Genomic DNA, 26,448 nt, shown 5'->3' with positions numbered 1-26,448 from the left:
TTGGTCAGTGACGATCTTTCTCTCCTGATTTAAAATGTCTTCCCCAAAACTCCATATCGCACCTTTAAACTGATATGAATATGTGTCACATGACTCAGCCAGGTGTCACTGACATGTTTCCTTCCATCTCCACATCCAGGACATGGCCGGCCTGCTGAAGCCAGAGAGCAGCAGGCTTCTGATCGGCGCTCTGAGAGACCGTTTCCCAGACGTACCCATCCACGTGCACACGCACGACACGGCCGGCGCTGGTGTGGCCGCCATGCTGGCCTGCGCCGAGGCTGGAGCTGACGTGGTGGATGTGGCCGTGAGTATTCAGGGACTGTGGGTGTCTGGATGAGGTCCGGGCCTTCCACTGCAGCTCCTCATGATGTGTGCATAAAACATGATTTTCAAAGAGCCGGGGAGGTTTTAAGTCTTGATTTGTGATCATAAAATAAACCAACAATCGATTTATTTTTTTATGAATGTGAGAGCGAGGCCTGCACCCAACCATAAGTTATCCTGACAGCATTAACAAACGTGTATTTTCTACCAGTCGCTGCAGTTTGCATTGTGAAATGTCAGTGGAATAAAGCGGGAGCATTTCCTTTAAATGTGTTCACTGACGCATGCTGCCAGCACGGGCTCTCTCATTAAGACAGCTGGCTGGTATTTGCAGGGTTTTTGTTTTCTGTTGTTCAGTTCCTTATAATACTTAATGAAAACAACCAACTGACTGTCCACCACGGGTCAGACTCACACTGAACAGCTGAGTTTGCTTTGGTTCTGTTGGTGTACTTGGTTAAACTTTCACTCTGACAAGTAATGAATTATTCATAATCAGTAACAAACTAACTGAAATATGCTGTATAGACAGCCAAGACATCCCTTTTGATGGAAAAAATCTTTTTTTTCCCTTTAATCCTTAAATTAAAGTTACATGCACACATCTGGGGCAAATTTACACATCTTTTCTCAGACTTTTTCGCTCTGTATATAAGAGTGAATGAAGAATAAGTTCAGTCGACTTTCCATCGTCATCGAGGTGAGAAGAGAGTGATTGAGTTTCATTTCGTAATGACTGAGTGAACTTATCCTTTAAAGAATATTATTCAAATAATATTGATATTGATTGTTGCTTTCTAGGTGGACTCCATGGCTGGAATGACCTCTCAGCCCAGCATGGGAGCCATGGTGGCCTGCGCCAAGGGGACCAAGCTGGACACCGGTAGGTCACAGGCACAACATCAGAAGTGAATCCTGCTTCAGATGTCTGACAGGAACTCAGATTTCATTATCGAGCAGTTTTGTTTCGATCAATCATATCGAACGAGTTGGACAGAATCTGTTGGAACAAACGGCCACAAATATATATGTAGGACTTTAATTGCAGCATGCAGCAGTTAATGAGAGACAACATCTCTAACACCGCCAGTCCTCCTCCCATTATTTCTTCTGTTGTTCTAAAAGTCTCCTCCTTTACATGAAGGGAGAAAAAAAATCAATCAACAAATCAATACATGACAGAGCACATCACTAATTACTGCCCTAAGTCAGAAACGGCTGAAGCCTTCTGCTCGGTGATAACGCACACAGCCAATTAAGAGAGGAAGAGAGGGTGTCACGGCCGGCTCCCAGGATTTGTGAGATGGAGGAAGTTCACGCAAGAGTTACACTTCGATGGAAACGAGCAAAAGTGAAGTTAAAAGCAACACGTGTGGCGTGTGAGTGCTGTGGAAGTGTTGATGCTGCAGACCAACAGAAGAGGACGGCAGAAACTGCTGTCCAACATGTAGAATCTCTTCCAGACTCTACAAGAATTTTCCACTAAATTCAAACCTTTAAAAGACGATTTATTGACGTGACGCTTCAAATTCTTTGTATATTTCCTGTATTTGTATCCTTCCCTTCATGCTGTGTGGCTGTAACCATGATCAGGATGGTCTTACACTCATCCTAGGAAACCTGCAGTCCAGCAGCACCGCAGTTTTCTTTAACCAGTAAGCAGCTGTCCCTGGAGCATTTAGGGGTTAAAAGCTTTTCCCAAGGCAGCCATGACATTTGCTCTCAACCCACGTTCTGTCACGTTCTGCTGGAGCTCCTTGAGTCCTCCTCACTCTGGACCACCACTGCTTTATTCTATCTTGTCTGGAGGTCAACTGATAAGTGGAGGGGTGGTTTTATAATGTGTTGATTCCCCTTTGGGTCTGCTGCCGTCCGGTCTGCTCCGCTCAGTGTGAGGTTTTCACGGTGCTGTGAAGAAGCTGGAGCCCCTCCCCCCTCTGATAGCTGTGACCTCCGCCTCCCACAGCGATGGGTGCAGAGTGTGAAATATATTAAAGCATCCGGTTGAAAAAGTCAAAGGAACATGAGGCCAAAGGAATTAGAAGTGATGGGACGTTTGCTGCTTAGTTATGTAGATGAATGCAATGCAATTGGGAAAACCGCCTCGGCTCTGCTAACTACATCTGATAGCTCATTTCCATTTACTCAGAACCAGCAAAACCCCTGCTAATGTTGTTTATACTATAGCCACACTACACGGCTAATGCACTGTCTGCTGCTGGAGTGCTGGGTACTATTAACATTATAAGCTGTTTGACGCTGTGTGGGGGCGAAATGCTGAGGGTTTTTTTTTTTAAATGGACAAATTGGTGGACGCCAAGTCCTCCTCGTATTCTGCTCTGATGACGCAGGCAGTTTTCTTGCCTCTGGGGATGAGAGAGGCATTATTTCTCATAATAATCATGTGGTCCATTGATGACTGGTTGTGTCCCATGGTAACAGATTTGTTGCAATTGTGTGAAATTCCATCCTAAAATATTAAAACGTTTAACTGAATATGAGCCTGAACAGCAGCGTTTCACTGTGTGAGACACGGCCAAAGGATGAGCGACTCCACTGGTTTCTGATTTTATGTAAGCTTATGAGAAAATGACCCTACTTCTCACTCGCTTTATTCCCTCAGCAAACAGTTTCCTGATGAGTTCATGGTCTGAGTCACTACTATAGAGTTTTAACCCTCTGCACTGGTGACAGTCGTGGCCGGAGGCTTTATGTTTTCTCGTACATTCGTCCCTTGTCTTGTCAACACATTATCTAAAAAAAAAAATCACATTAAGGCAATTTCTTTAAATTTGGCACAAACATTCACCTGGACTCCAGGGTGAAAGGGACAGAACTGTGTAATCATGACATTATATATCTGTAAGTTCAGAGATGAAATGCACTGCGACATCATTATATTCTGGTCATTATTCAGCCCACAGCTCTGGAGCAGGAACTTGACTGGTGCGTGGGGGCGTATAACCCGACGCAGTAATTCTTCTGTTCATTACAGCACGACGTTCATTTCGTAGATGATGGTTTGATTTAAGAGACGCTCCAGCAGGGTGTGCTGTAGGTGTTCCATGCTTGTGATTGACAGCTGGCTCGCTGCCACAGCGTGTCCTCAGGTTCCCCCCCAAGCTCAGCCAGATATGGTCACTTCTCGCTCCAAAGTGACAAGATGGCTCTGGCTGTTAATGCTGTCAAGGGTTTAAGCCTGTGTTGAAAAGCCATTGCTGTACTCCCTGCGGGTCAGTTTAGTTGTATTTCGTGATACCTAATTCCCATGGATGAGTGGCCAAACAGACAAGACATTGTCCCATTAATATTTTCAGTGCGGCTACACTGGTGTTGTAAAGCGGAGGATGGCAGTAAACATCAGGTCTGGGTGCTGTTTGTCCCTCAGGGTGTCCTTCACTGTGAATGGGTTTCTTTTGCTAGGCTCATTGTTTCTGGAGCCACATTTAACAGTCATACAGAGAGGAATCTGTCGCAGAGGAGGAAGCAAATTCTGTAATAGCCCATAAAGCAACACAGCTACGGAGCTATTAAGGCATGCTGAGTTTTGAGTGTGATGTGTGACTTGTGCTACAGAAAGGAAGAAAACCTCCTACTTCACTGCTGCTCTCACCGTCTACACATGGAACCCACAGCCGAGCGCAACAGGTTCCTATCCAGCACTGTTGGACGGCATCAAAGCTCGATAGCGTGTCATGTCTCCCATCATCCAGACACAGTCCAGTTTAGTGACTGAATATTAACTAGTGAGCGTACAGAAAGAAAACCAGAGAGTCAGACAAAGACAAGGTCGTTACTGAAGAGCCAGAGGTTTTCAACAGTGGAGGGGTGTTCATGGAATTTCAATTTGTTTCACTTGAGATTGAGATGCAGAATGACACACACACACACACACACACACACACACACACACACGTGCATACCTGTACTCTGTCCCGAGTTGACCCAGGTACATGCATTATTCATGCACATGCAGACAAACTTCCTGCTGCCACCTTTTTTCATACCTGTCACCTCGTGCTCGTCAGTCCTTTTTCATCTCTGGCTCTCTTCATGTCTCCCTCCTCTCGTTTCCGTCTGCGTTTGCCTATCTCGGTACTTTTTTAATCAAGTGGAGCTCTGCCTTGGATACTCCCCTGCCTTCCTGACCTCAGTCTGTTTGCTGCCTTTCTCTTCACTGCCTCCCCTCTTTCTCCCATCTCCGTTACGAAGCAGTAATCAGTGCTTTGCAGTGCGCGCTGCCTCTTTATCTCCCTCCCTCGCCTCTCAGGCCTCTTCCCATCACCCCCGCTTCTTTAACATTGTCTCTCCATCGTCCTCCTCCTTCTCCCTCCCTCTCACTCAACAAAGCAATTAACAGCACTTTACATGCCTGTTTCACTCCTTCTCTGTGTGCTCTTTCCTTTCCCCTCCCTCAGCATCTCCCACGGTATCTCTTTGTCCTGAAGAACTGCCGAACGCTTCTTCACACTCCGCTGGTTAATTAATTTGTCTTAAAGCCTTCAGATTATTTATTTAGTCAGCCACGGCGTGCACGCACATAGATTTAAAACACCATACATATTCAAAAACACTCATGCAGTTGAATGATGCCACAGATTAAAGTGGCCCTTGTGTTTCATTATCGGCCGCTGCAACAATGCAGTCATCAAACGCACTGAAGAATGTGGACATACCACACAAAGCAGCGATACAACGACAGGCAGATGGATTAAACACTGTCAGGCCCCGCCAGAGCTGAAATGACATGTTTGGGCTCTCAGAACCAGTCGGCAGGTAGCCTCAATATCCCCAGACTCCCTTAACGAATCATGTGATTTTAAGAGTTGGTACGTGAGAAGAAACTTAACACACTTTGCAAATTGGCTACGTAAATTCTAGATCAGTTGAGTCTTCTTGTAAATTTGGCCTTAAATGCAATAACACATCCGATCATCTTCCTCGTCTAAAGTTTGTCCTGCCTGCTAACATTTAGAAGCTGTTTGAACACTCTATTTAAATCTGACATCAGCATTTGCTACAAATTTATGAAAGAATAAAGGTAAACATGTGAAACTCTCTAAATACGAATGTAGAATACAGTGTAGGTAACTTTCTAGCCTGTGGAGAAATTCCCCAGTTGCTAACAGTCCACATTCCCTTTTCTCCTCCGCCTGCAGTCAGTCCTTCCCTCTTTCCTCCCTGGATCTTCCAGAGTCTCATCCCTCTTCATCTATTCGTCTTCGTTAGCTCTCATCATCTCATCAACCACAAACTGTGTGTGTCTGCGCGTGTGTGGCTTTCTCTCCACATCTGTATGTTTTTGTTGGAAGAGAATGTACGCATGTACAGATATGTGTGTGTGACTCCGTCTGTTTGTCTCCTGAATTTGTGCGTTTGCGCTGCTAATGAGCTGCATGTTGACGGCACTCTGTCTCTGCCAGGCAGCCATCTAAATGACTGATGCATGTAGGTGCATGTGCCTTATGTGTCTGCCTGTCTGCAGTACACATCCACATGGTGTTGCAGCGCAGTGATTGATTATTTTGGGGAGTGTAATCAGCCGTGCTGTGTTCACTGACTGAACAGCTGACCCACATCTGTAGCTGTTCCCTCCATATTTATAGCTTCCAGTGTAAAATAAACCTCTTAATCCCAGAAGGCGAGTTCGGTCATCATAATGAGGAAGATGTTCCTGCCTACACTCGTCGCCAAAGCTGCTTTCAGAGTCAACTTTCATAGGATTGTCCAGCTCACACAGGTGTGGTGTTTGGATAATTAACAGGAAACTGTAGGCTCGAGCAGCGAAGTGTCACTCTGGCAGAGGCTGCAGCACAGCTGGCTCCACAACACGACGTGTTAAAACCTCGCTCTGAAATCCAGGATGGTGGCAGTAGGAAGTACTCAGATCCTGTAAGAGAGCCAAGACAACAATGTTAATACAGTCCTGCATTCAAAATGTTACTTCAAGGGGTTCAGTGAAACCTGGTGGTTTATGTGAGCAGACTCGTTTCTGCTGTTCTCTGTTAGCGTCCACAGACGTTTTAAAGCAGCAGAGATTAATTGATGCTACATGACCAGAGAACACATGGAAACACTGTTGTTTTCCCGTTTTGCTCCAGAGGTGGCAAACCTGCAACAACCAGGACCAGAAGCTCTGCTGCAGGCAGAATTAAGAGGTTTCCCATGTTTCAGTTACAGACTGCCATCGTTCAGTGATACAAAGGTCCTGTCTAACTGAAAGGACACACCTGTTGTCAAGGAAGCAGGTGAAATGACATTATTAGATTAATACTGACATGTAAGTGTGGTAGCAGCTCATGGTGAAGTTCGAACTTGATGTGCAGTACAGAAGTTTAGTCTGGTGGGTCACCAGAGACGTCTGAGGGGTTGAGAGACGAGAGAAAACGTTTTCAGATCTTTGTTTTTATTTGTGGAATACTGGACACTTTGAACAGGTATTTAAACAAAACTATCTGTGTTTTAAAGGTGAAATGACTCAAACTTTGAACAAGACATACAGACATATCTCCACCTACACACTGCTGACTTGTAAGAGGTCATGAGGCTGCGAGGTTTGAGACCACTGATGTGTTTCAGTTGAACTAGCTGTGTTACGATGTATTTTCCTCGGTACCACTGGACCAGCGGTGGACAGTGTGATGTCTCCAGCACAGCAGCAGTAGTGTTGAATAGATTTGGTGTCATCACTGTCAGACAGCTGCAGTTTGTCTTATTTTAAATGAAATAATCACAAAGGAATCAGACAGGAGTATTTCTTTCAGCCACAGTGTGATGTAACCACAGTTTGTATCTCACAGAGCTCTTTGAGTTGTAATCTTGGGGAGAACTCACAGTCACACTGTTTGGATCTTGACCTTGCAGTCACAAGAGTACGAGTTCTTTACGTGGTATTGAAAATGTGACCCGAGCTGACGTCTGAATCAACAGAGGCTGATGTCACATGGAACATGCAGTCACTTTACATTGTAAATTGACTCTGTAATTTCACAGTGGAAGCATAAATTAAAGCTACAAAAATGGTGTTCTCAAACAGAGAAGGAAATGGACCTAATTACTGACTGGCTTGGCAGGCAGCTGAATTTGAGGAGCAACCACTTGCACATTAATTTCACATTAATTTCACAGTAGCTCCATTTCCCTCGCCAAGATCACAGTGGAAGCACACAAACACTTTGTGGAGTGCACACTCGCTTTGAGGCCTAAAAATTCAAGCTTGTCGCTCGGTTGTTGACGATGTACCGAGCTAAGTTTGTCTCATTAAAAAAGCTCACTCTTGTCATCATTAGCCAAAATATCTGTGCTGCCATTTCTGTCATGGCATGAAAGCAGCTTTTTCCTTTTCAAGGTAAATGAGCTTTAGCACACCTTAACCGGCTGCCGCAGGATGTCGTGAGCATGAGCAACAGATGTGTTTCTTTAAGGATCACAAAATATCACAGGGGTTTAATGAGCAGCTCTGATGTGACGAAGGCGAGATGCAATGGCAGAGTGGATTTTCAGGCAAACTTGCAGGCTAGTAAAAACTTTATCAACACTGCTGTTCAGGCTGCTTCAAGATTTTCTGGCCTCCAGCAGGTTTTAAGAGCTGTCAGAAAGTGAGTTCCTGGCAGCAGAAATGTCTCTGCTGACATTTCGGTCGAGCCTCAGTTTGAGAATAGGAACCATGGTAATGTCAAGCATAAAAAGCAGCATAGAATGGTACTGTATGGTAAAAATGAAATGACTCATAACATTATCAAATCTGTGAGAAGGTTCACACCCCGTCATCAACACAGTACTGTCACAGTTTTCCAGCCCGGTTGCTACGTAAGCGTCCGTGTCCACTTCCTGGAACAACAGAATTCCAAGAACACGAGAGACTTTTAAGTTTCTCTCTGCAACACTTCTTGGATGGTCTAACAAAGTGTGTGTACAGAACGTATACAGTCTGATTGATCGCTGTTTTCTCAAGATAATGAAATAACTTGAAATCAGGAAAAGATTGCAAGTGAGGCTGTTCTCAGCTTCCGTACTCCTCGACAGAGATGATCGATGCTTTGAAGCTGAATTGGCAAACAGTCCTTTCTGTATGCACAATAATCTTGGTAAATACAGCATATAATCATACTAAACCTCAATCAGCTCATTAATAAGTTAATTTAATTATAAGGGGTGTTGTGTTCCCATGTTCCACATTCAAAAAACACTTGTACTACATTGTTGTCTTAAGACTTGTAGCGAGCTCTGCTTCAAACGACTCTACGTCAGCGCTTATGACTCTTGTTCAAAGAAAATGTGCTCATTGATCTCCTCCGCTGCGTTGCAGGCATCGCCCTGGAGAAGGTGTTTGATTACAGTGAATATTGGGAGGTAGCCCGAGGCCTGTACGCGCCGTTCGACTGCACTGCCACCATGAAATCTGGCAACGCCGACGTCTATGAGAACGAGATCCCCGGGGGGCAGTACACCAACCTTCACTTCCAGGTACACCCACACGCTCGGGTTGATTCTTATTGTGTTTTGAATTCAGTAATCAATATAAGCTGTTTAAAATGCATTTCACAACTTTGCTGAGAATGGAGTGAAAGAGGGAGTGTGACGTCGCATTTGTATTCACTGTTCCACCTCTACAGTGTTGGTGCACTTCTGTCACTCTCATCGACAGTTTAATTCATGGCAGTTTGTGCACTGTGTGAGTTTAAACAACAGGAAACAGTCTGTGTTCTGCTGCTTCTCACAGCTGTAATTTCCATGATTTGACACGTTTGTTTGTGCGTGTTAGTGCAGATGTGAGTGAAGTGAAGCTGAGGAAGTGCAGTCATCAGGACATCAGGTCACTTGAACAACTTCTTCTGCTGCTTGTTAATGCTGGTGTGGAACATCATGTACAGCTGTGAGTCCACAGGTTCAACACGGTGCACAGTCACAGTCTGGAGAAGTGACAGCTGCTGTGCACCCTTTTTTACATTAAAGGGGCACTCTGTAGTTTTAGAGAAATTCAAACTCAAGAATTTTAATATTTACAGTTTTAATGAGCACTTCCTCAGTTTTACTTCAGTGACTTACATCTGCACTAACTTTGAACACAAACGGAACACTGTTTGAAGCTAGAAAGGTGGCAGGGTCCGCCACATATGAACAAAGTCAAATTAAGATCAGTTTATTCAGTCATGAAATCAAAGAAAGTTTCTATATTTAGTTTGTTAAGGTGTAAAAAATCAGTCGATGAAGATCTTTCTTCCTCAAACCAAGTGACCAAACAGCAGTTACTGACAGGAATATTTGCCTTAAATCTTTTTTCAAACTTTAATTTTCTCATGAGAGCAGAGAGAAAACGGTGATGACTCGTCTGATGATGCCGTTGTTTGATCAGTCTGGTTCGTCTTGCAGGCTCACAGTATGGGACTCGGGAATAAGTTCAAGGAGGTGAAGAAGGCCTACACTGAAGCCAACAAACTGCTGGGAGACCTCATTAAGGTGAGACGTGGAGATAAAACAGTGTGTGTGAAAGATGCCGCGATGCTGCACATCAGCCAGTTTTACCAGCACAAAGATGGATCTGTGTTTGATATCATCTCCCACACTGATTGTTTCTCTGACCCTCTTTCTTTGCTTGGCCGAGTCAAACAATCCCAGATTAAGTTTGGGTGCGTCCGCTGGTCTGTGCTGTCTGGATTCAGTTTCAGCCTCACCTCCCCCTCCTCCTCCCCCTCTTCCTCCTCCTCCTCCTCCCCCCTCCTTCTCTTCCTCCTCTCCTCTTCCTCCTCCTCCTCCTCTTCCTCCTCCTCCTCCCCCTCCCCCTCCTCCTCCTCCTCCTCCTCCCCGTCCTCCTCTTCCTCCTCCTCCTCCCCCCTCCCCCTCCTCCGCTTCCTCCTCCCCCTCCTCCCCCTCCTCCTCCTCCTCCTCCCCCTCCTCCTCTCTCCTCCTCCCCCTCCTCCTCCTCCTCTCCTCCTCCTCCTTCCTCCTCCCCTCCTCTCTTCCTCTTCCTCTTCCTCCTCTTCCTCCTCCTCCTCCTCCTCCCCCTCCTTCTATTCCTCTTCCTCCTCCTCCTCCTCCTCCTCCTCCTCCCCCTCCTTCTCTTCCTCTTCCTCTTCCTCCTCCTCATCTTGCTCCTCCTCCTCCTCCTCCTCCTCTCCTCCTCCTCCTCCTCTTCCTCTTCCTCTTCCTCCTCCTCCTCCTCCTCCTCCTCCTCCTCCTCCTCCTCCTCCTCCTCCTCCTCCTCCTCCTCTTCCTCTGTTTTCTACTCCACCTTTTTACTCTTACATGGAAAATATTTACCAGGTAGTTTAAAGCTGAATTGCAACTCTTATTCCAGTGGGATCATTTCATTCAGCGATGATCTGCAGAGTTTTTGTGCTTTGTGTTCCTCGACTCGTATGTTAATCCGGCTGCCAACTCCAGTGAACTAGTTCTGGTGTTTTTGCTGATTTCCTGAAGGGCACATTAATCGTAGTCATGGAGAGGGAGTCCTGTTGCCAGTTCTGCAGTCAACAATTTCATTCTCTGCCCAAATTCACCTCCATCCTGCCTTTTTTGTTTTTCATTATCCTTCATTAATTCCTTTGTTTCTCTCCCTTCATTATTTACCATCACAGCTTAGTAATAGATTCATCCCTCTTTCGCTGCGTTCATGCTCACTGTGTAATTATTTTGTTCTAGTTTGCATTCCCGTTATCATCCCGCCCTGTCGCTTTGTTTCTCACCTTTCTCTTTCTCATTTCTGTGTGTGTGTGTGTGTGTGTGTGTTACACACACTCATTCCCCAGCCATCTTTCTTATTTTGCTCTCTCGTCGTAGACATGCTCCCATGGATTCCCCATTACTCCACCGCCTCCTCCTGGTTTTTTTTTTTATTCTATATGTGTCTCTTTCTTCCAATTTTCCTTCTCAGGTCCCTGCTCCCTTATTTTCTTCCCCCTCTCTGTTTTCCTCATCAATTCCTCTCCCCCGACCTCTCTTACCCTCTCCCCATACTCTCTATCAATTCAATTAAGAATCGGTGGGCTTCACTGCGCAAGCCAATGTTGGCTTAATGTGCCTGCAGGTCCTGCTATGCCCTCTGTTGTATCCTGTTAGCTTGACAATGGCAGCGTCTCTCCCGCTGTTGGCTTGTCGATAAGGGAGAAGGAGTGTGCTAGTCAGATATAGATATAAAGTCGACACGCTGCACTGACAGTAAGCAGAGAAACGGAGGTATATGCATCGACCGTGCTCTCCCACACAAACACAAGCATCCACAGCTCAGCACAAGCCTTATCTTCTCAGCTCAGAGCTGTGGGTGAAGGATTGTGCTTGTCAGACGACTTCATTTTCCAGAGCACTTTACACCAAATGCATGACAAAATGAGGATATTTACAGGACTGTTTGTATCAAAGGCGCCGCTCCTCCCCAGCATGAAAAAGACAAACAGCTCTAATTATGACTTTAAAAAAAAGTTAAATCATCATCGAAGCATTAGCGTAAAAGCCATTAGCATTGAAATGATTGCTTACTTTTCTAAGCTCATTAATTCTCATTACGTGTCTTTTTGGGGGTGCCATGTCCTGACTTGCAAAATCAAGATATTATATCACAGGATGCGTCTGAACTGACAGAGCTGCTTGATTAAAAAATAAAAGAGAGGCTCATTGGCTCTCGTTTAATTCCAATCAACATCAAAAGCTACTCAGGAGACCAGGCGACTTGTCAAAATGTATTTCATAAAATGCTCATAAGCCTAACTGTTTTATCGTTTAATATTAATTCCACATGTGCGGCTGAGGTTATTCATCACATCGCTGGCTGAGCACCCGCTGCAAATTCACCACATCTGCCAGAATCCATGGATTTGATTCACAACTAAAAATGAGCTCTGTTCAGCAAAAAATGAAGGGTTATAAAATGATCATCCGTCCGGAGAATCGTACTCAGCATTAATTCTGATTTGATTAGTCCACTGAGAAAGTTTGAGGTCAGGCTGTGCTGTCGCTCTGACTGCGGGCGGTCTGGGTCAGGATGCACCGCTGTGTGCACGGGCCTCCTAAAGGTTTGTACATCACAAAAGAGAATTCAATTTAAGGAGTTTCAGAATAGTAGAGGATACAAGTACGGTCAGGACAACGTCTTCCTGTGTGTTTCACTTCGAATGGATTAATTAATCATTGAGTCTATAAAAAGGGAAAACGTCACAACTGTCCAGTCTGCAAAATGATCTCGTCAAACTGCTTCTTTTGTCCAACCAAACGTCCAAAACTTCTTCATTCACCATCGCTCCTGTCAGTGTGAATCCTCCGGCCCGACCTTCATGTCAGGTTTTCATTTCATCTCAAAAACATTCTCAGTTATGAGTTTTTGAAGCTTGACCCTCATCGTCGGCATCGTTTGGGTTGAAATCTTTACCAAACATCCAGGAGCCCAAAGGATGATATAACAGGTTAATTCATGTAGTTGTATAACACCTAGAAGTTATTTGGTCCTGGATAAAAAAAACCTTGGTGCCACAGATTCTTTCCTAAAAGAGCTTTGGAGCTGAAAACCTGCTTTTCAAAAAGATATTTAGATTTAACCGTATCGTTCGTATTTCCTTTAAACGATTTAATGTGATGAGGGAGTGAATGAACGAGTTTCCATTCATTGTAGATATATAAAGAAATAAAGTTGTTATATTACTCATTCATCTTTTAATGATTCAGAGCTAATTCTCTGTACTTTTCACCGGCTGTAATATTGAATTCATTGATTGTTTTGTTCCATGTGGACAAAAAGCAGCAGAATCTTACATTTAACAAGCTGAACCTGGAAGCAAATGTTCTACATTTTGTCTTAAAGACTGACTAATATAATTATTTGATTATCAAAATAGAGGGAAGCTAATTTTCTGTCCGACTAGTGAATTAAAAGACTACTTGTTGCAGGTCTAATGGACTCTGTATACAGAGGGCCTGTTTAGAGGGTAACTAAAATATTAAAGCGATCAGAGATGTAACTCAGCACATTTGTTGCTTTATAAACTGAAGCGACTCTTCAAAGTGACTGTGGGTCACATCTGCACTGGCTAGCTTAATCTAACTAGATTTTCTGTTTTTTATGATTCAGTACTCTCTGACTTCTTTGCTTGTTAAATATTGTATTGCATTATACTGGGCGCGTGCTGTTTTTTTTCCCCATCAGTGGTCTCTATCTAAAATAGATGAGTGTTGTGAAACGCCGCTCTGTTCGTGGGAGAAGGGAATGCTAAATTAGAGACATTGAAAGAACATTGAATAGTCTGTCTGATGAAGGAACGCCGAGCCAAAACAACTTATGCAGCTGAGTGCTGAGACACTGTCGAGCCACACTGGGACAGTGATGTTTTACTACTTCATACAAATGTTCTGTAACACACCTGAACTGCACACCTGCCTCACCTCGATACAAACCCAGATATAACAGCGACGGTACTTAAACTGCTTAGTATTTCTGCTTGAGGGCTTGATTTGCTGAAGCCACAGAAAGAAGTGACTAAAGCACACATGAGCAGATGCCTACAGGCTCTGTTTTCATAATGTAATGTCTCATTATTGTAAGCATACAGTAAATGTGTGTAACATTTAGCTAAAAAAGCAAAAATATGTCCCTGCTGCTGCATGAAACCATTATTTTCATTATCAGCGTTTTCCTCGTAATCTTAAGGATTGTAAAATGTCAACAAATCGTGGAAAAGGTCCATCACACATTCTTAAGGCCTGCGATGATATCTTTAAAGGAATAGTTCGACATTTGGGTGAAAGGCACTTGGAGATGGAGGCGATTGATGGTGCTCCCTCTCTGTGTGGTATCGATCTTCTCATTTAACTCTCGGAAAAGAAAGTAAATTATTATTCCCCAACAGGCTGCAATATTCCTTTAAACATCTTGTTTTGTCTGGTTCTACGGTCCAAAAGAAGAAAAATCTAAAGATATTGAATTCAGTGTCACAGCAGACCAAATGAACCGGGAGATATCCATATTTAAGAGGCAGTCAACGGAGATTTTTAGGCTTTAAAGTGACCGCTTGAATGTCGAATCAATATCAGAATTGTTGCCATTTCATTTTCTGTTGATCGACTAATTGGTTTCAGCTCCGTTTGTTTCCTCACAATAAAAGAATCCAATCTTTTGGAGGCAGTTATAAGTGCAGAAACTGTCATTGATTTGCATACGGCTGGAAATGAATCGCTCTGACCTAAACGCCTCCTTTCTTTTCTCTCCTCTTCGTATTCTCACTCGGCATCTGCTGCAACATGAGCTTGTCAATATGTGCAACTGTGTGTGTGTGTGTGTGTGTTTGCATTTGTGTCTTTCCTTTTTGCACAACTTAACTCTTGTCACTTTCCTTTTACAATTACAGGCACGTACTCGCTCACCTCCACAGTCCTGAAACACTCACACAGTCAGTGTGTCTCACTCGGAGGTGGAGCACCTCCTCGTATCGCCTGTGGGGCTGCAGATGTCTATTGCTCTTGTCTGTTTGCCTCCGTCTCTCCTCCCCTCGGTTCATTTGTCCATCCCTTTCTTTCTCGCCCGCACTCTTCCTGTCGCTCTCTTCTGTCTTTCCGCTTTCACTTCCTCTCATCTGCACCTTTCCCTCTTTTTCGATTAAACTTCTCTCATGTATTCCTAATCTTTCAATCGCCGCTCCGCCCCTCCCTCACTGAGCCTCGTTATCACTCCTCTCTCCCGTCTCCCCCTCTCTTGACAGGTACCATTCTTCACTCCTGGCTCTGCTGGCTAGCATTATAGACTCTGTGTGTGTGTGTGTGTGCCTTCTTCTCCCTCACACACACACACACACACACACACACACACACACACACACACACACTGGGCTCTGGGTGGTATAATCCTTTTGTCCATTAGGGGAGTTCAGGTTTGGATAGAGTTGCATTTCAAAACAAATTTCAGCCGAAGACACACACACACAATCGACACCACGCTTTAACACACACACACACACACACACACACACACACACACACACACGATAGTTCCAGCTTTGTGTCGGCAGCCATGTGGAGTCACGCAGGAGCAGTTAGTGAGGGCTGTACATTAGCCGCGGTGTGAGAGGTGGACGGATGAGGTACGTGGAGACGGTGGTACCAGTAGAAGGAGGCGGTCAAAGTGCAGAGCCGGAGGCCGGGAGCAGGTCTCAGTGTGTCGAGTGTGATGATATGAGTCTGCATGAGGAGCTGCACCAGGTTACAGATGAGCTTAAACGATGGTGAGAGAGACGTCGAGAGATCAGAGTGCTGCCACATGCTGAGGGGAATAAGCAACATTACTGACTACAGAAGGACGAGGTGAATTATGTCACATCGTGTTAGTAAAGCAAAGAGCTGAAACGTGGAATTTGGCTAATTAGCTCGGCTGCTTGAAGTCTGGTGGAAGCGGGATGCTTCAAAGATGATGTGTGCATTAATTTCAGATGAAATGCATTTGTGGAATAGATAATGACACCAGGGGGTTTAATGTTATTCAGATTTGGAAAGATGGTTTGGATTTTTTTTTACACAATTGTCATTTCCAGTATATATGATCAGAAATGATTTCAACAGCGACAGGAAGGACTCGACTTGGATATCCACAGTGGAGGAACTTACTTGGTGACATCACTGCAGGGACGGCTGGCACAAACACGTTGACCTCCGCCTGAGTTTGTCAGATTATTAATATACAAGAAAAATCAACTGATGAATCGATGTTTTGCTACAGATTGAGCTCCAGCTTTACCTGCTGTATCAATTAAAGCAATTCTATGTAGGAACTGGTCATTTGTGCAACACATCTGTTGTAAAAAACAAATTCCAGGTTTCCCTGACAGTATTATCAGATGTAAGAATGGGCGAGCTAACAAGCTAGCAGCAGTTAGTGGTAACAAGTGAAGTTGTCTGTCCAGATATCAGACAGTTGTATCAGAGCAGCAGACGACATGAGAGGCAAAACTAAACTAAACTTTTAACATTAAATCGGATCCTTTTTGTTGGAAATACTGTAATAAACATTTAAACATTTTTACTGGGAGAGCCAAAAAGATCCAAAGTGTTGCTGTTGCAGAGAGAAAAGCAACATCATGGAACATTTAAAAAGCTAAACTTCCCCTTCACAATGTAGCTGTATTATTAACGGTGTGCTCTGGGTTTTACAGACAGAGGTGTGAACTCTGACACACAAACATTGTCTTATCAGACCGACAGGGATCAGCAGTGGAGAGTGTGAGAATCTGAGCTTCAGACAGGAACAGAGGAAATCCAATTTTTCTAACCCTTGCCAGCCAGGATGTGATTTACCTCACTCCTCGTCTAAATATATAGAAAAGCTCACACATCATATGCCGCAAATGCATGGTTTGAAATTAGATTTCCCTTTCCTGTGTATGTGTGAGTTCCCGAGGGAGAGCCGAAGGTGGGAGATTCATCAGCTGGGATTGATAATGAGAGCAACACTCTTGATGTTACTGTGAATCAAGAAAAAAAATAGATATTTGGCAGAGGGATAGAGAGAAAGAGGGATGAGCACAGGAAGAAGGTGATTCACGAGGAGAGAGTAAAGACTTCTGGCTTTCAGTGTGACGAGAGAAGATTGGAGCAGAAGAAGTGAGTTGGAGAGGGACGAAGTGAGAAGGATGGTTCATCAAGGTGGTTAATAAAGAGAATTCTTCACTTTGCTTTGAGAAAAATGGACTGCAGAGACCAAAAGACAGAGGAAACAATGACAGAGAAGAGAAGGAGACGGCATGAGAAATGCACTGTCATGCTTCTTTCTTGTGTTTTCTATAGATTTCCAGAAACTGAGCAGCGAGCTTTTGTTGCACAGACATACCAAGTTAATGGCCTCTCCAGGGATTTCAGCAGCACATTCGAATCCCTTAAGCTTTTCTGTAAACAGTCGTTCTCTTAAAGCAATGTATCATCATCGCCTCTATTCACTAACCCAATCAAAGTGAGCTTTAGGTGCTGCAGCAGGGGAAGTGCTGAGGGGAAGTGAGTGCTTGTTTCAATCAGCAGGAAGGAAACTTTCCTTGTATCTTGCTGGGACGGCCGTGATTTGCTCTCAAGGCTCACTTTGAATATTTGCGTTCGGTGTTTGGGGACGTTAACGGGCATCCCGGGCTGCTTTTAAAAGATATAGCTCGTCACTGGGAGATTAATTGCAGTGACACATTTCTCAAACAACTTGTGCCACAACAAGCAGAATATATGACCCTGATCTGTCTAACGAGAGTCCAGATGGAGTTCCACCAGTGAAAATCCAGTTGTTTGTCTCCATAGACGACGTGGTGGGACTGACAGTTCAGGCTGGATTACTTTCAGTCAGATCTTCAGACTTTCATGGTCTTGTAATGTCGTTTGTTTAATACTCGCCAGTAAACACATCAAAACTAAACAACCGTTTCTGTTCTCGCTCATCTGCTCGTTGTAAATTACCAACATTTAATCATCATGATTCAGCACAAAACAAAATGTGACTCACTTCACTTTATGCTTTAATCACTCAGCTCACACAATCAGTTTCCCTCCACAATATTGTCCAAAACTTTAATAAGCAGAGGAATAATACCAGTTCTTATCTATGACCCATAAGATGTTTGGCTGCTCAGTCAACGAGATGGAAAATATGATTTAGGGTCCAAACTTTGTTTGATATTAATATGTGCTTTGATAAGATAGTTTTAAACCATTTCTCCATGAGCCTGAATAAAAGATGAATTTTAATTGAGTTAACATTACGGGACAAGGATTTTCTGCAAATCAGTTCTGCTGACTGAATTATTCTGGTGCAGTAAAGTAAAAGTTTATTGAACTGACGACAGATTTCTAACAGAGGTCCTGAGCATGGAGTCTGAAAAAGATCTGGTGATTTTCAGGAAGGTGGTTCTTATAAAAGCTGTAATCAAGGTGCTTTATGGTGCATAAGTTTCTGGAGCTCCACACTTCTATCACTTTTACACCGATTGATTATTGATTAGCAAACAACACGACAGGTAAAAATGTGTGCTGCATCCACAATACTTGTTTTAAAGTCAATGATATTCTGAATTAGAAGCATTGTTTTTTTTTACAGGGCTGATGATGGAAGTTGCTGAGGAGTGAAACATCTTATGAGTCGCATATTTAAAAAACTAAACAAAGTAGTTACTGAATGTAACCCCGGTTCAATGAGTGTGTGTGTGTGTAGCCCTCTAACGGCCTTGACAACAACGCTCGCCATTGTTTTATCTCTCCGTCACCCCTCAAACACTAAGAGCTGAACAGCTTTACCTGGACATCATCCTGTCCGGACCAGAACCTATCAACACTAACAGTTTCACTCTGACAGATCGTTTGGACCGTTCCCAGCCATTATGGCACTCGTGGCCCAAAAAACTCACAGACTGAGTACATGCATAGTAGATTATCTCAAGTGACGCTTCTCAGCCAATCAGATCTGTGCATTTGGTTAAGAGTTATGAGTGCAATACTTAAATGCTGCAGTGCTCTCAGGCTCAGAGTAGGCGCAGCATGCTTCACTGGTACTCTAACGATAAAAGACTTTTGTATGCTAAATATAGAAGATGCCTCCGTACACAGTTTATCTTAAAGTGTAGCATTATACACATTAACACTGATGTGTCGGTGCTGATGGCGTTTCCGATCTACAACAGGTTAAAATGAGGAAGCTGGTGGTTCTGTCATCTCAGGAGACCAAAGGCACTTAGACAAACACACACACACGTTTCACGGCGCTTGTTCAAAAGACTAACAGGATTTCAGGCGCTCAGCTAGCCTCGCAGGCGCTCAACCCCCAGGAGAGCCGCGGTGGTCCCAGAGCAGCGTTTGTGTACGAGCACATGTGTGCGCTTCACGTTCGACTCGGGATAATTTGGCATCACATCTTAGAAATAGGTGTCATGTTCTCTGTTGAGGAATTCTTTGGGGAATGTCAATTTGATCTAGAATTGTTCACCCAGTCACTCTCTTCTCTCTCTGTCATCTGATACCAGCAAACAGAACTAATTGCCACCAAAATAGGCATCATGTAGCTCCCGGGCCCAGTCTGGGTTCTCACCACCTCTTCAGCTGTCCATGCTGAACTTCACAGCTCCTGTAAACTGAGGGTCAAAGACAGCAAAATGTTTCTGTTCCCTCCAACTGTCCTCTGACCTTCTCTCTCATTTTATAGTAAAATCTCAACAATTTGAGGAAGCAGGCTTTCAGTTTGTTGTTGCTGTTTCACATGAATTGACCACTTTCTCTCCTTAATGGCCCAGATACCAGATGGAAGTGAACAGGTATCCTTAAATCTGCGTCTCCATTCATTACTGAAGAAGAACAGCAATGAGTTCAGTTGGTGTTTGCATCATCGTCCTGTTTGCAGTCAAAAAAAAAACCGCTCCACTTATCACCATTATGCTAATAGTGACAGCTATTACCATAATGATATGCCATTATAAATAATGAAAGAATGAATACATGTGATTTTAATGAATGTTTTCCTCGCTCCGTCTTCCTCTCTCTTCTTTTCCAGGTTCAGTCTGTTTTCACAGAGCAGACCTGTGCGCTTTACTTCACGGCTGCCAAATCAAATGATTAAAGAGATTTTATAGATGTAAACATCTTTTCATCTCTCATCCGGCTCTCCCGGCCCGCTCTTCTCTCCGGGTCACTCAGTGCTTAATCTTCATAGACAGCATCTTCATTAAAACAAAGAGTCTGTCACCACTTTTCTCTTTTGGTGAAATCACTGTGGATGTGTAGTCCTACCTGACAGGAAGCCACACGGCTTCACACAGAGAAATGCTGCAGCCTGCAAGACAGATGCTGTGACTTCTACCGATTGGGCTAAAACCTAAAAGCAAGATTACATCATGAAAGTGTAATATTATCCTGAATGGATTCTCTGCACGAGGTTTTCTGATGTTTTTCAGATTAAAATGCCAGCAGTCACGCACCACAGAGAAATAATAGCACCTCTCCTCATCTTAAGCAAACTGAGATATCATCTGCGTGCAGAAGCTGTGCTCGCATATCGTGCTCAGTCTGTGGTGAAATATGAATACCTCAGAGGGCTCAACTGAGCCCATATTGCCTCTTTTCCTCATTCTCCTCTTGCTAAACAGAAGAAGGGACTTTCTTTTGTACTCACACCTGTGTCGTTCTCTCTCTCAGGTGACTCCGTCCTCTAAGATCGTGGGTGACCTGGCGCAGTTCATGGTGCAGAACAACCTGACCAGGGCAGAAGTGGAGGAGAGGGCAGATGAGCTGTCCTTCCCCCTCTCAGTGGTCGAGTTCCTGCAGGGATACATCGGGATTCCACACGGAGGATTCCCCGAGCCCTTCAGATCGAAGGTACGCAGGATCGCATCCCATGTCTTCCTCTCCTCAGATGAATGTCTGATCACTTGTATTCTTGAACATGAATTTAAATTCTAAAGGCAGTTCAGAACCACTTAAGATTAGAGAAACAGCTCCATCTACCAAGGTAAATGCAGTCGTTTAAACCACAAAGTAGTCATTTAAAGGTCACATATTGCAGTGAGACTTTCACAGTCACGGTGCTGTGTAAATATTGTGAAAGCTGAAACATTCAAAGCACAGAGCTTATATTCAGAAACCGTTTCTTCAAATGAGCCGTCAGGTCTTCTGTAACACAAGTATACAGTCCCCAGCGTGGCCATGGCTGCTGAAACACTGATGCAGAGCTGATGCAGAAACATCGTGGGCAGTGCTTGCTCAGGCCTGTGAAAGCTGACCAATCAGAGCAGACTGGACTTTTCATGAGGGGGTTCTTAAAGACACAGGCATTAAACCAGAAAGTCCAGATTAAATAGAAGTGCTGCAGCAATCAGCAAAAGTAATAATATGAATGTTTAAGTGTATTTTCAGAATGTAAACGTTTCCTTGTAGACAATTATAAAATTATGAACCTTAAAATGAGAATGCAACCTTTAAAAGCACGCGCATGTGTGCGTGCGTGTGTGTGTGTGCATGCGTGCACTAAAAGACTCTGTCACATGCTTGGTTACCTGCGACACCTCCAGACGGTGATATTACTCTGTCCTCTCATCTCCTCCTTGTTTGTTCTCCTCCGTCTGCCTCTCGTCTCCCCTCCTCACAACTGCAAACACCCAAGCAGAGACTCTCCTGTGCATCTGGAGTTCCTGGCCTCCTCGGGAGGGTCGCATGAGCGCACACAAATAAAGGCAAATTTGTCACATTCTGAGAGAAACCTGCCGACATATTGTCGCACTTGACATTTCCCAAAAAAGTCATACTGCAATTCCCCCCCTTTTTAGGAATGAAAACTAGTTTTTCCCCTCAAACATCCACAGTTGTTGAGCATTTCATCAGGTGTTGTCAGCGAGCTCGCTGGGGCCTAAAATGTGAAACGAGAGAGACCCTGATTGTCACAATGTGTGACTGAGGATTTAGCAGTTTGTGTGCAGTCATGCTGGAGGAGAAGCTAGAGGATAATTAGAATAGAATTAATCTGCCATTAACTGGCTCCTTTTTTGATGCACAGCCTTAAATTTATCTCGCAGTCGTATCTGTTTTTAGCTTAACTCATTCCATCACTCAGTTTATTCGCTCACTCGTGTGTTCATCTGTCTCTGCAGCATCTTTCCTCCTCTTTGTTTACCTCCCGTCGTCCTGTCACCCTTATCATCAAGCTGTCCTTTCTCCCGCGTCTTCTCAAGCTGGCATACAGTCGGGAGATTATATGATCAAATATTTGTCATTTAGCTTCCCAGGCAGTCCCGCCCTTCACAATCACTCATGATTCAGTTTTGACGTACACTATGCACCCTGTGCTTGCTACCTCTCTATTAGTGTCTCTCAATCTTACCCGTGTTTCACAAAAATGTGGCGAGAACAAAGATGGTGGAAAGTTTCTGTCTACATTCAGGTTTCCTTCTTTTCTTTATTTTCAGTCGGCACTGGAATACGTAATGCTGACAGAGGCTTCTGCAGCATGCATACATGCAGAAATTCAAATTTTTCACCATTGACCTTTTTCCTCCACTTCCTTTTGAATGTTGTAGAGGAGGAAGAGTTGCATTCCAGCTCTCTGGCGTTGCAAAATGTTTTTTTCAGTGAGGTCCAGCCAGCTTTTTAATTAAGCAAAGATGAAACGTAGTGGAGCTGAAGCATGCATTACGGTGTTCTAAGCAAATCCTGAGCACACATGTAGAGCTGCTGCCGACTTCTCATCTCGGCCAGCCTACAAGAGACAACCCACCCTTGATATTTAATTCACAAACACAGAGAGGCTTTTTTCTCCGTCAGCTCACTGAAGCTCTCATTCTCTCCGTTCTCTTAAATTCACAGTTCAGCACAAATCATCTTTCCTTCCTTTCACCATGTTTTCATTCTGCAGCTCGTCGTTCGTGTGCGCCTGCGTTTACATGCAAGTCACTCACCGACTGTCTCGGCGCACTTTTTGAGTCTAAATCAAAATAATTGGTGTCTAACTAACGTTAGTTAGATAAAAGGAAAGTAAAATATTATTTATTCAATAATGTTCCTAAAACAGAGCAATGCTAGTCGCCTGAGCTGCCACGTTCCTCACTGTGTGTGTGTGTGTGTGTGTGTGTGTGGCTATTATGCAAGTTCCTTTGTGATTATGTTATTAGTTAGTAACTGTCTTGTGAGGATTTGCATGCGGGCACAGACACCATATTACACTGCTGCACGAAAACATGAGTCCCTTTGTGCTGTAGCTGAAAGGTTATTTTTGCATGCTAGCAGCATGGAGGAAGTAATGTTTCTTTAATGGAGCTTCGGCCGCATTAATTAGTTAGCAAGCAGTCATTCCAGCATTATACCGCACGCTCTCACACAAGTTGTTTGCATGCATGGGGAAAGTCTTTTGAGGCACAGAGTGGTAATTGAGGCATTTCCTCATCTTAGTTCTGTCACGCACGGTCCATTTGCAGAGTGGGTGGACAGAGAATGGACAAGAGAGGAGGAAGCGAGACAGACAGGAGGGCCGAGCAGAGAATAAGAAGGAGGTCATCAGAAAGGAAGTCAAGAAATGAGACTGTAAAATGTGGCGCATCCTTCAGCACCGCACTCGAGAATAAGAGGAAAAAAAGGGGATCATAAAAAGAGAGAAGCGGGATGTGTGTTTTTGAGTGATTGTAAGAGAAACGAGGAGAAAGAGCAAATAACCTTGAAGGAAGAGTTTGTCTTTAATACACACACACACACACACACACACACACACACAGTCACTATCTGTCTGTCGACACTTAAACAATCAAACAGTTTAGGTGTAGGACATCCTCAGAGGATTCCATGTTAATGAGCAGGGACTCCACTGAGCCGCCCGTCTTTTGAAGTGTCTTTCTCTGGCGTACACAGATGAGTCAGCTATCTTTGAACCGTTAGCTCTGTGACTAATAGCGCTGCACCGCGGCCTCTTTTGTCTGGAGATTTCTGCAACGCGCACATACGTGCACTCACACACACAAAGACTAGAGATATGAAACACACACACACACTTGCAAACATTATGTGGATACATGCACAGTGTTTAATGTGATGTGTAAGGAAGTGAAGACACACGTAAAGATTACCGATTTAGTATTTAGGCTTAGGCGATGATTATTTTACACACACACACACACACACACACACATCATTGCTATTATCTTCTGTTTGCATATTTCCAAGAAACATTCTCTGAAGCTCAGACTAAAGAGGCTAATTGTATGGAGATTCCTGCAGCCGCCCCTCCCTCCCCCCGTCTCCTCTGCGCCTGTGTCACCCAGAGCAAATCTGTGAAAAGCCAAAAAAACAGCAGCCTTCAGGCCAAACACCGTGACGTAATATCTCCTCCTGACATTATTAGTAGCCAAAGATCGATGGTCTCTACAAGTTGTGTCAGATCCCAACCACGTGCGTGGGCAGGTAAAAAGCCAAATCATTAGTCTTATAGCAGCCTCCACTCACCACAATCATCCACTTTCTTTCTCTTCTACTATCTTGAAGAAGGAGCTGCAACACTGCAGTCACCTGTGATAGGCTGATGCCGCCTGACTGGAGAGAGATGGAGGGAGATATTCATACGAACACAACAGCGGCACCACTTAATGCAAATTTTAGAAAAATACTTGCATCAATTTTTAGACTGTGGTTACCTGAAAGCAACCTGCCGTGTATCTCTATCTTCCTCCCCCTCTAAAAGTTTCTCAGTCACTTTGTCGGGCTGCAGCTTTCATCTCCATGTTTAGCTGTGAAGTACAACGAGAAGGTTTAACAGCACTTTGTGCTTCAGGGTCCCGTGGGGACGTTACGATTGGGAAAACACTCACAAAGACACATGTTTGACTTTGAACAAAACCTTTAAGTAGTCTGTTTGTTTCCCCGTCCTCTCTCCTGCTGTGCAGCCTCACGTCTTTTAACTTCTCCTCCCTCGTTTCCTCACTTCCTCCTCCTCTCATCCCAGGTGCTGAAGTCCCTTCCTCGTATCGAGGGTCGTCCCGGCGCCTCGCTGCCATCCATGGACTTCAAGGCCCTGGAGGAGGGGCTCCGAGCTGCACACAGTGATGACATCACCCCCGAGGATGTGATGTCAGCAGCCATGTACCCCAAGGTGTTCCAGGAGTTCAAGGAGTTCACCTGTGAGTGGGCCGGCCCGACAATTGAATTTAGATAATTATAACGGACTAAGAATAGGAAGCAACAACTTGGATTATTTCAAATTTTAATTAAGTGCATTTGATTAAAGTGGATGGGTTATATTGAACAAGTCCAGGTTCAATGGCAGTTAGTCTTGTTCTCTCATTCTCATTTGTATTATTACTGGGGCTTGAAATTGGCAGCCAACCTTAAGTCAGGAACACTCATTATAAAGTTCAACCAGCTGGTGGAAATGTTTTACTTGTTGTATTTGGCAGTTCAGGAGATTTACATATTGGAAAACAATCACAAGCTTCAGATTCAGGGCGAGTGTAACTGAACCCCATGAATTAACATAATATGGCATAAAGGTCTTTTATAAGCAGGTGTTAGAAGTGTGCAGCAGGGGGAGGAGAGGAGCCGTTGGATGCTTTTAAGAGGAGGCAAAAAATGTTCAAACTTGACATTCAGCTGGCTGGATGAACACAAGTTTAATTGCAGGTGTGCAGAGTCAGGAAATGTTTGCGAGAAGCTATAATTAGTGAAAAGGAACCAGGCGAATCTGTTTAATTTACTGTGGCAGACACATCTGGCCCCGCTCCTCTAACCCCAACCCTCCCGAGCACGATATCCTGGATGGCGAGGAAGCCTGAACCAGTCAGACAGAACGGTGGGTCGTTCCTTCATCACAGGAAACAAACTTTGGTCTGTGTCACGTTGAAAACACCACTTTGTGAATCAACTGGCCTGAAGATACTTTGCTTTTCCTTCACGCGTGCAGCTTATGATTGAACACACCTGACTGTAACCTCAGTCTTTTCTAACTCCATCTCTGATATAAATACACTCAACAAGTCCTCTATTTAAACAGGCGTCCCCCGTATTTCTCCAGGTGTCTCAGCAGCTTTGTTCAGTCCAGCGTGTATGAGGTTTAAAAAAGTCTTTAACCAACACCTACATATCATAGATTTTGGTTCTTTGTGATTATTAAGGATGTAAATCATAACACAGAACATTTCCTTTTGTCTTTTCACAGCTAACTTTGGTCCAGTGGACTGTCTCAGCACCAGGCTGTTCTTGGACGGACCCAAGATTGCCGAGGAGTTTGAGGTACACAGCAACTTCACTGACTGGCACCAGACAGGGAAAGTCCTATGCAAAGCTGTTGCATTATGGGAAGTGTAGGATCCAGTGCTTTGGGATATGTGTTCTACTATTTAACTGGGCTTAATTGAGACTTAAAATGATTGAGACATGTACTGCAGAAAGAAACACTGCACTTGTGAAGAAACAGTTTAATTTCACAAGCTAAAAGAGTTAATGTCACAGACTACAGTTAAAGTTTGCAGCTATTAACAGCTAGAAATTGTGTGACAACAAGTGCTATGATTTAATTTTCCCACTAATACTGTGATACATTTAATACTTAAAAGCATTACATTTCATTAGGCTCCTTAATAAAGTCTGCTTTGATAACAGCTACTCAAATAACAGACATTATCAGCAGGAAGTGATTTTTCCCGTCGCTGCAGACGGCTGAGG

General features: G+C 44.0%; 1 protein-coding gene across 3 annotated transcripts in view; it reads left to right on the top strand.

Moving 5' to 3' along the window:
- LOC119027839 (pyruvate carboxylase, mitochondrial-like) overlaps nt 1-26,448 on the top strand; it is a 288,386-nt gene that overhangs the window by 248,485 nt on the left and 13,453 nt on the right. For all 3 annotated transcript variants that reach the window (XM_037113321.1, XM_037113320.1, XM_037113319.1), the window contains 7 exons: nt 140-307; nt 1,129-1,210; nt 8,636-8,793; nt 9,700-9,786; nt 20,452-20,631; nt 24,734-24,908; nt 25,943-26,016. In XM_037113321.1, coding sequence (XP_036969216.1) covers nt 140-307; nt 1,129-1,210; nt 8,636-8,793; nt 9,700-9,786; nt 20,452-20,631; nt 24,734-24,908; nt 25,943-26,016 — 924 coding nt within the window. The remainder of the gene's footprint in view (nt 1-139; nt 308-1,128; nt 1,211-8,635; nt 8,794-9,699; nt 9,787-20,451; nt 20,632-24,733; nt 24,909-25,942; nt 26,017-26,448) is intronic.

Source organism: Acanthopagrus latus, chromosome 10 (assembly GCF_904848185.1).
Source record: "Acanthopagrus latus isolate v.2019 chromosome 10, fAcaLat1.1, whole genome shotgun sequence".
NCBI lineage: Eukaryota > Metazoa > Chordata > Actinopteri > Spariformes > Sparidae > Acanthopagrus > Acanthopagrus latus.
The sequence above is the reverse complement of the archived record's forward strand: the minus strand, read 5'-3'. Positions and strand labels throughout refer to the sequence as shown.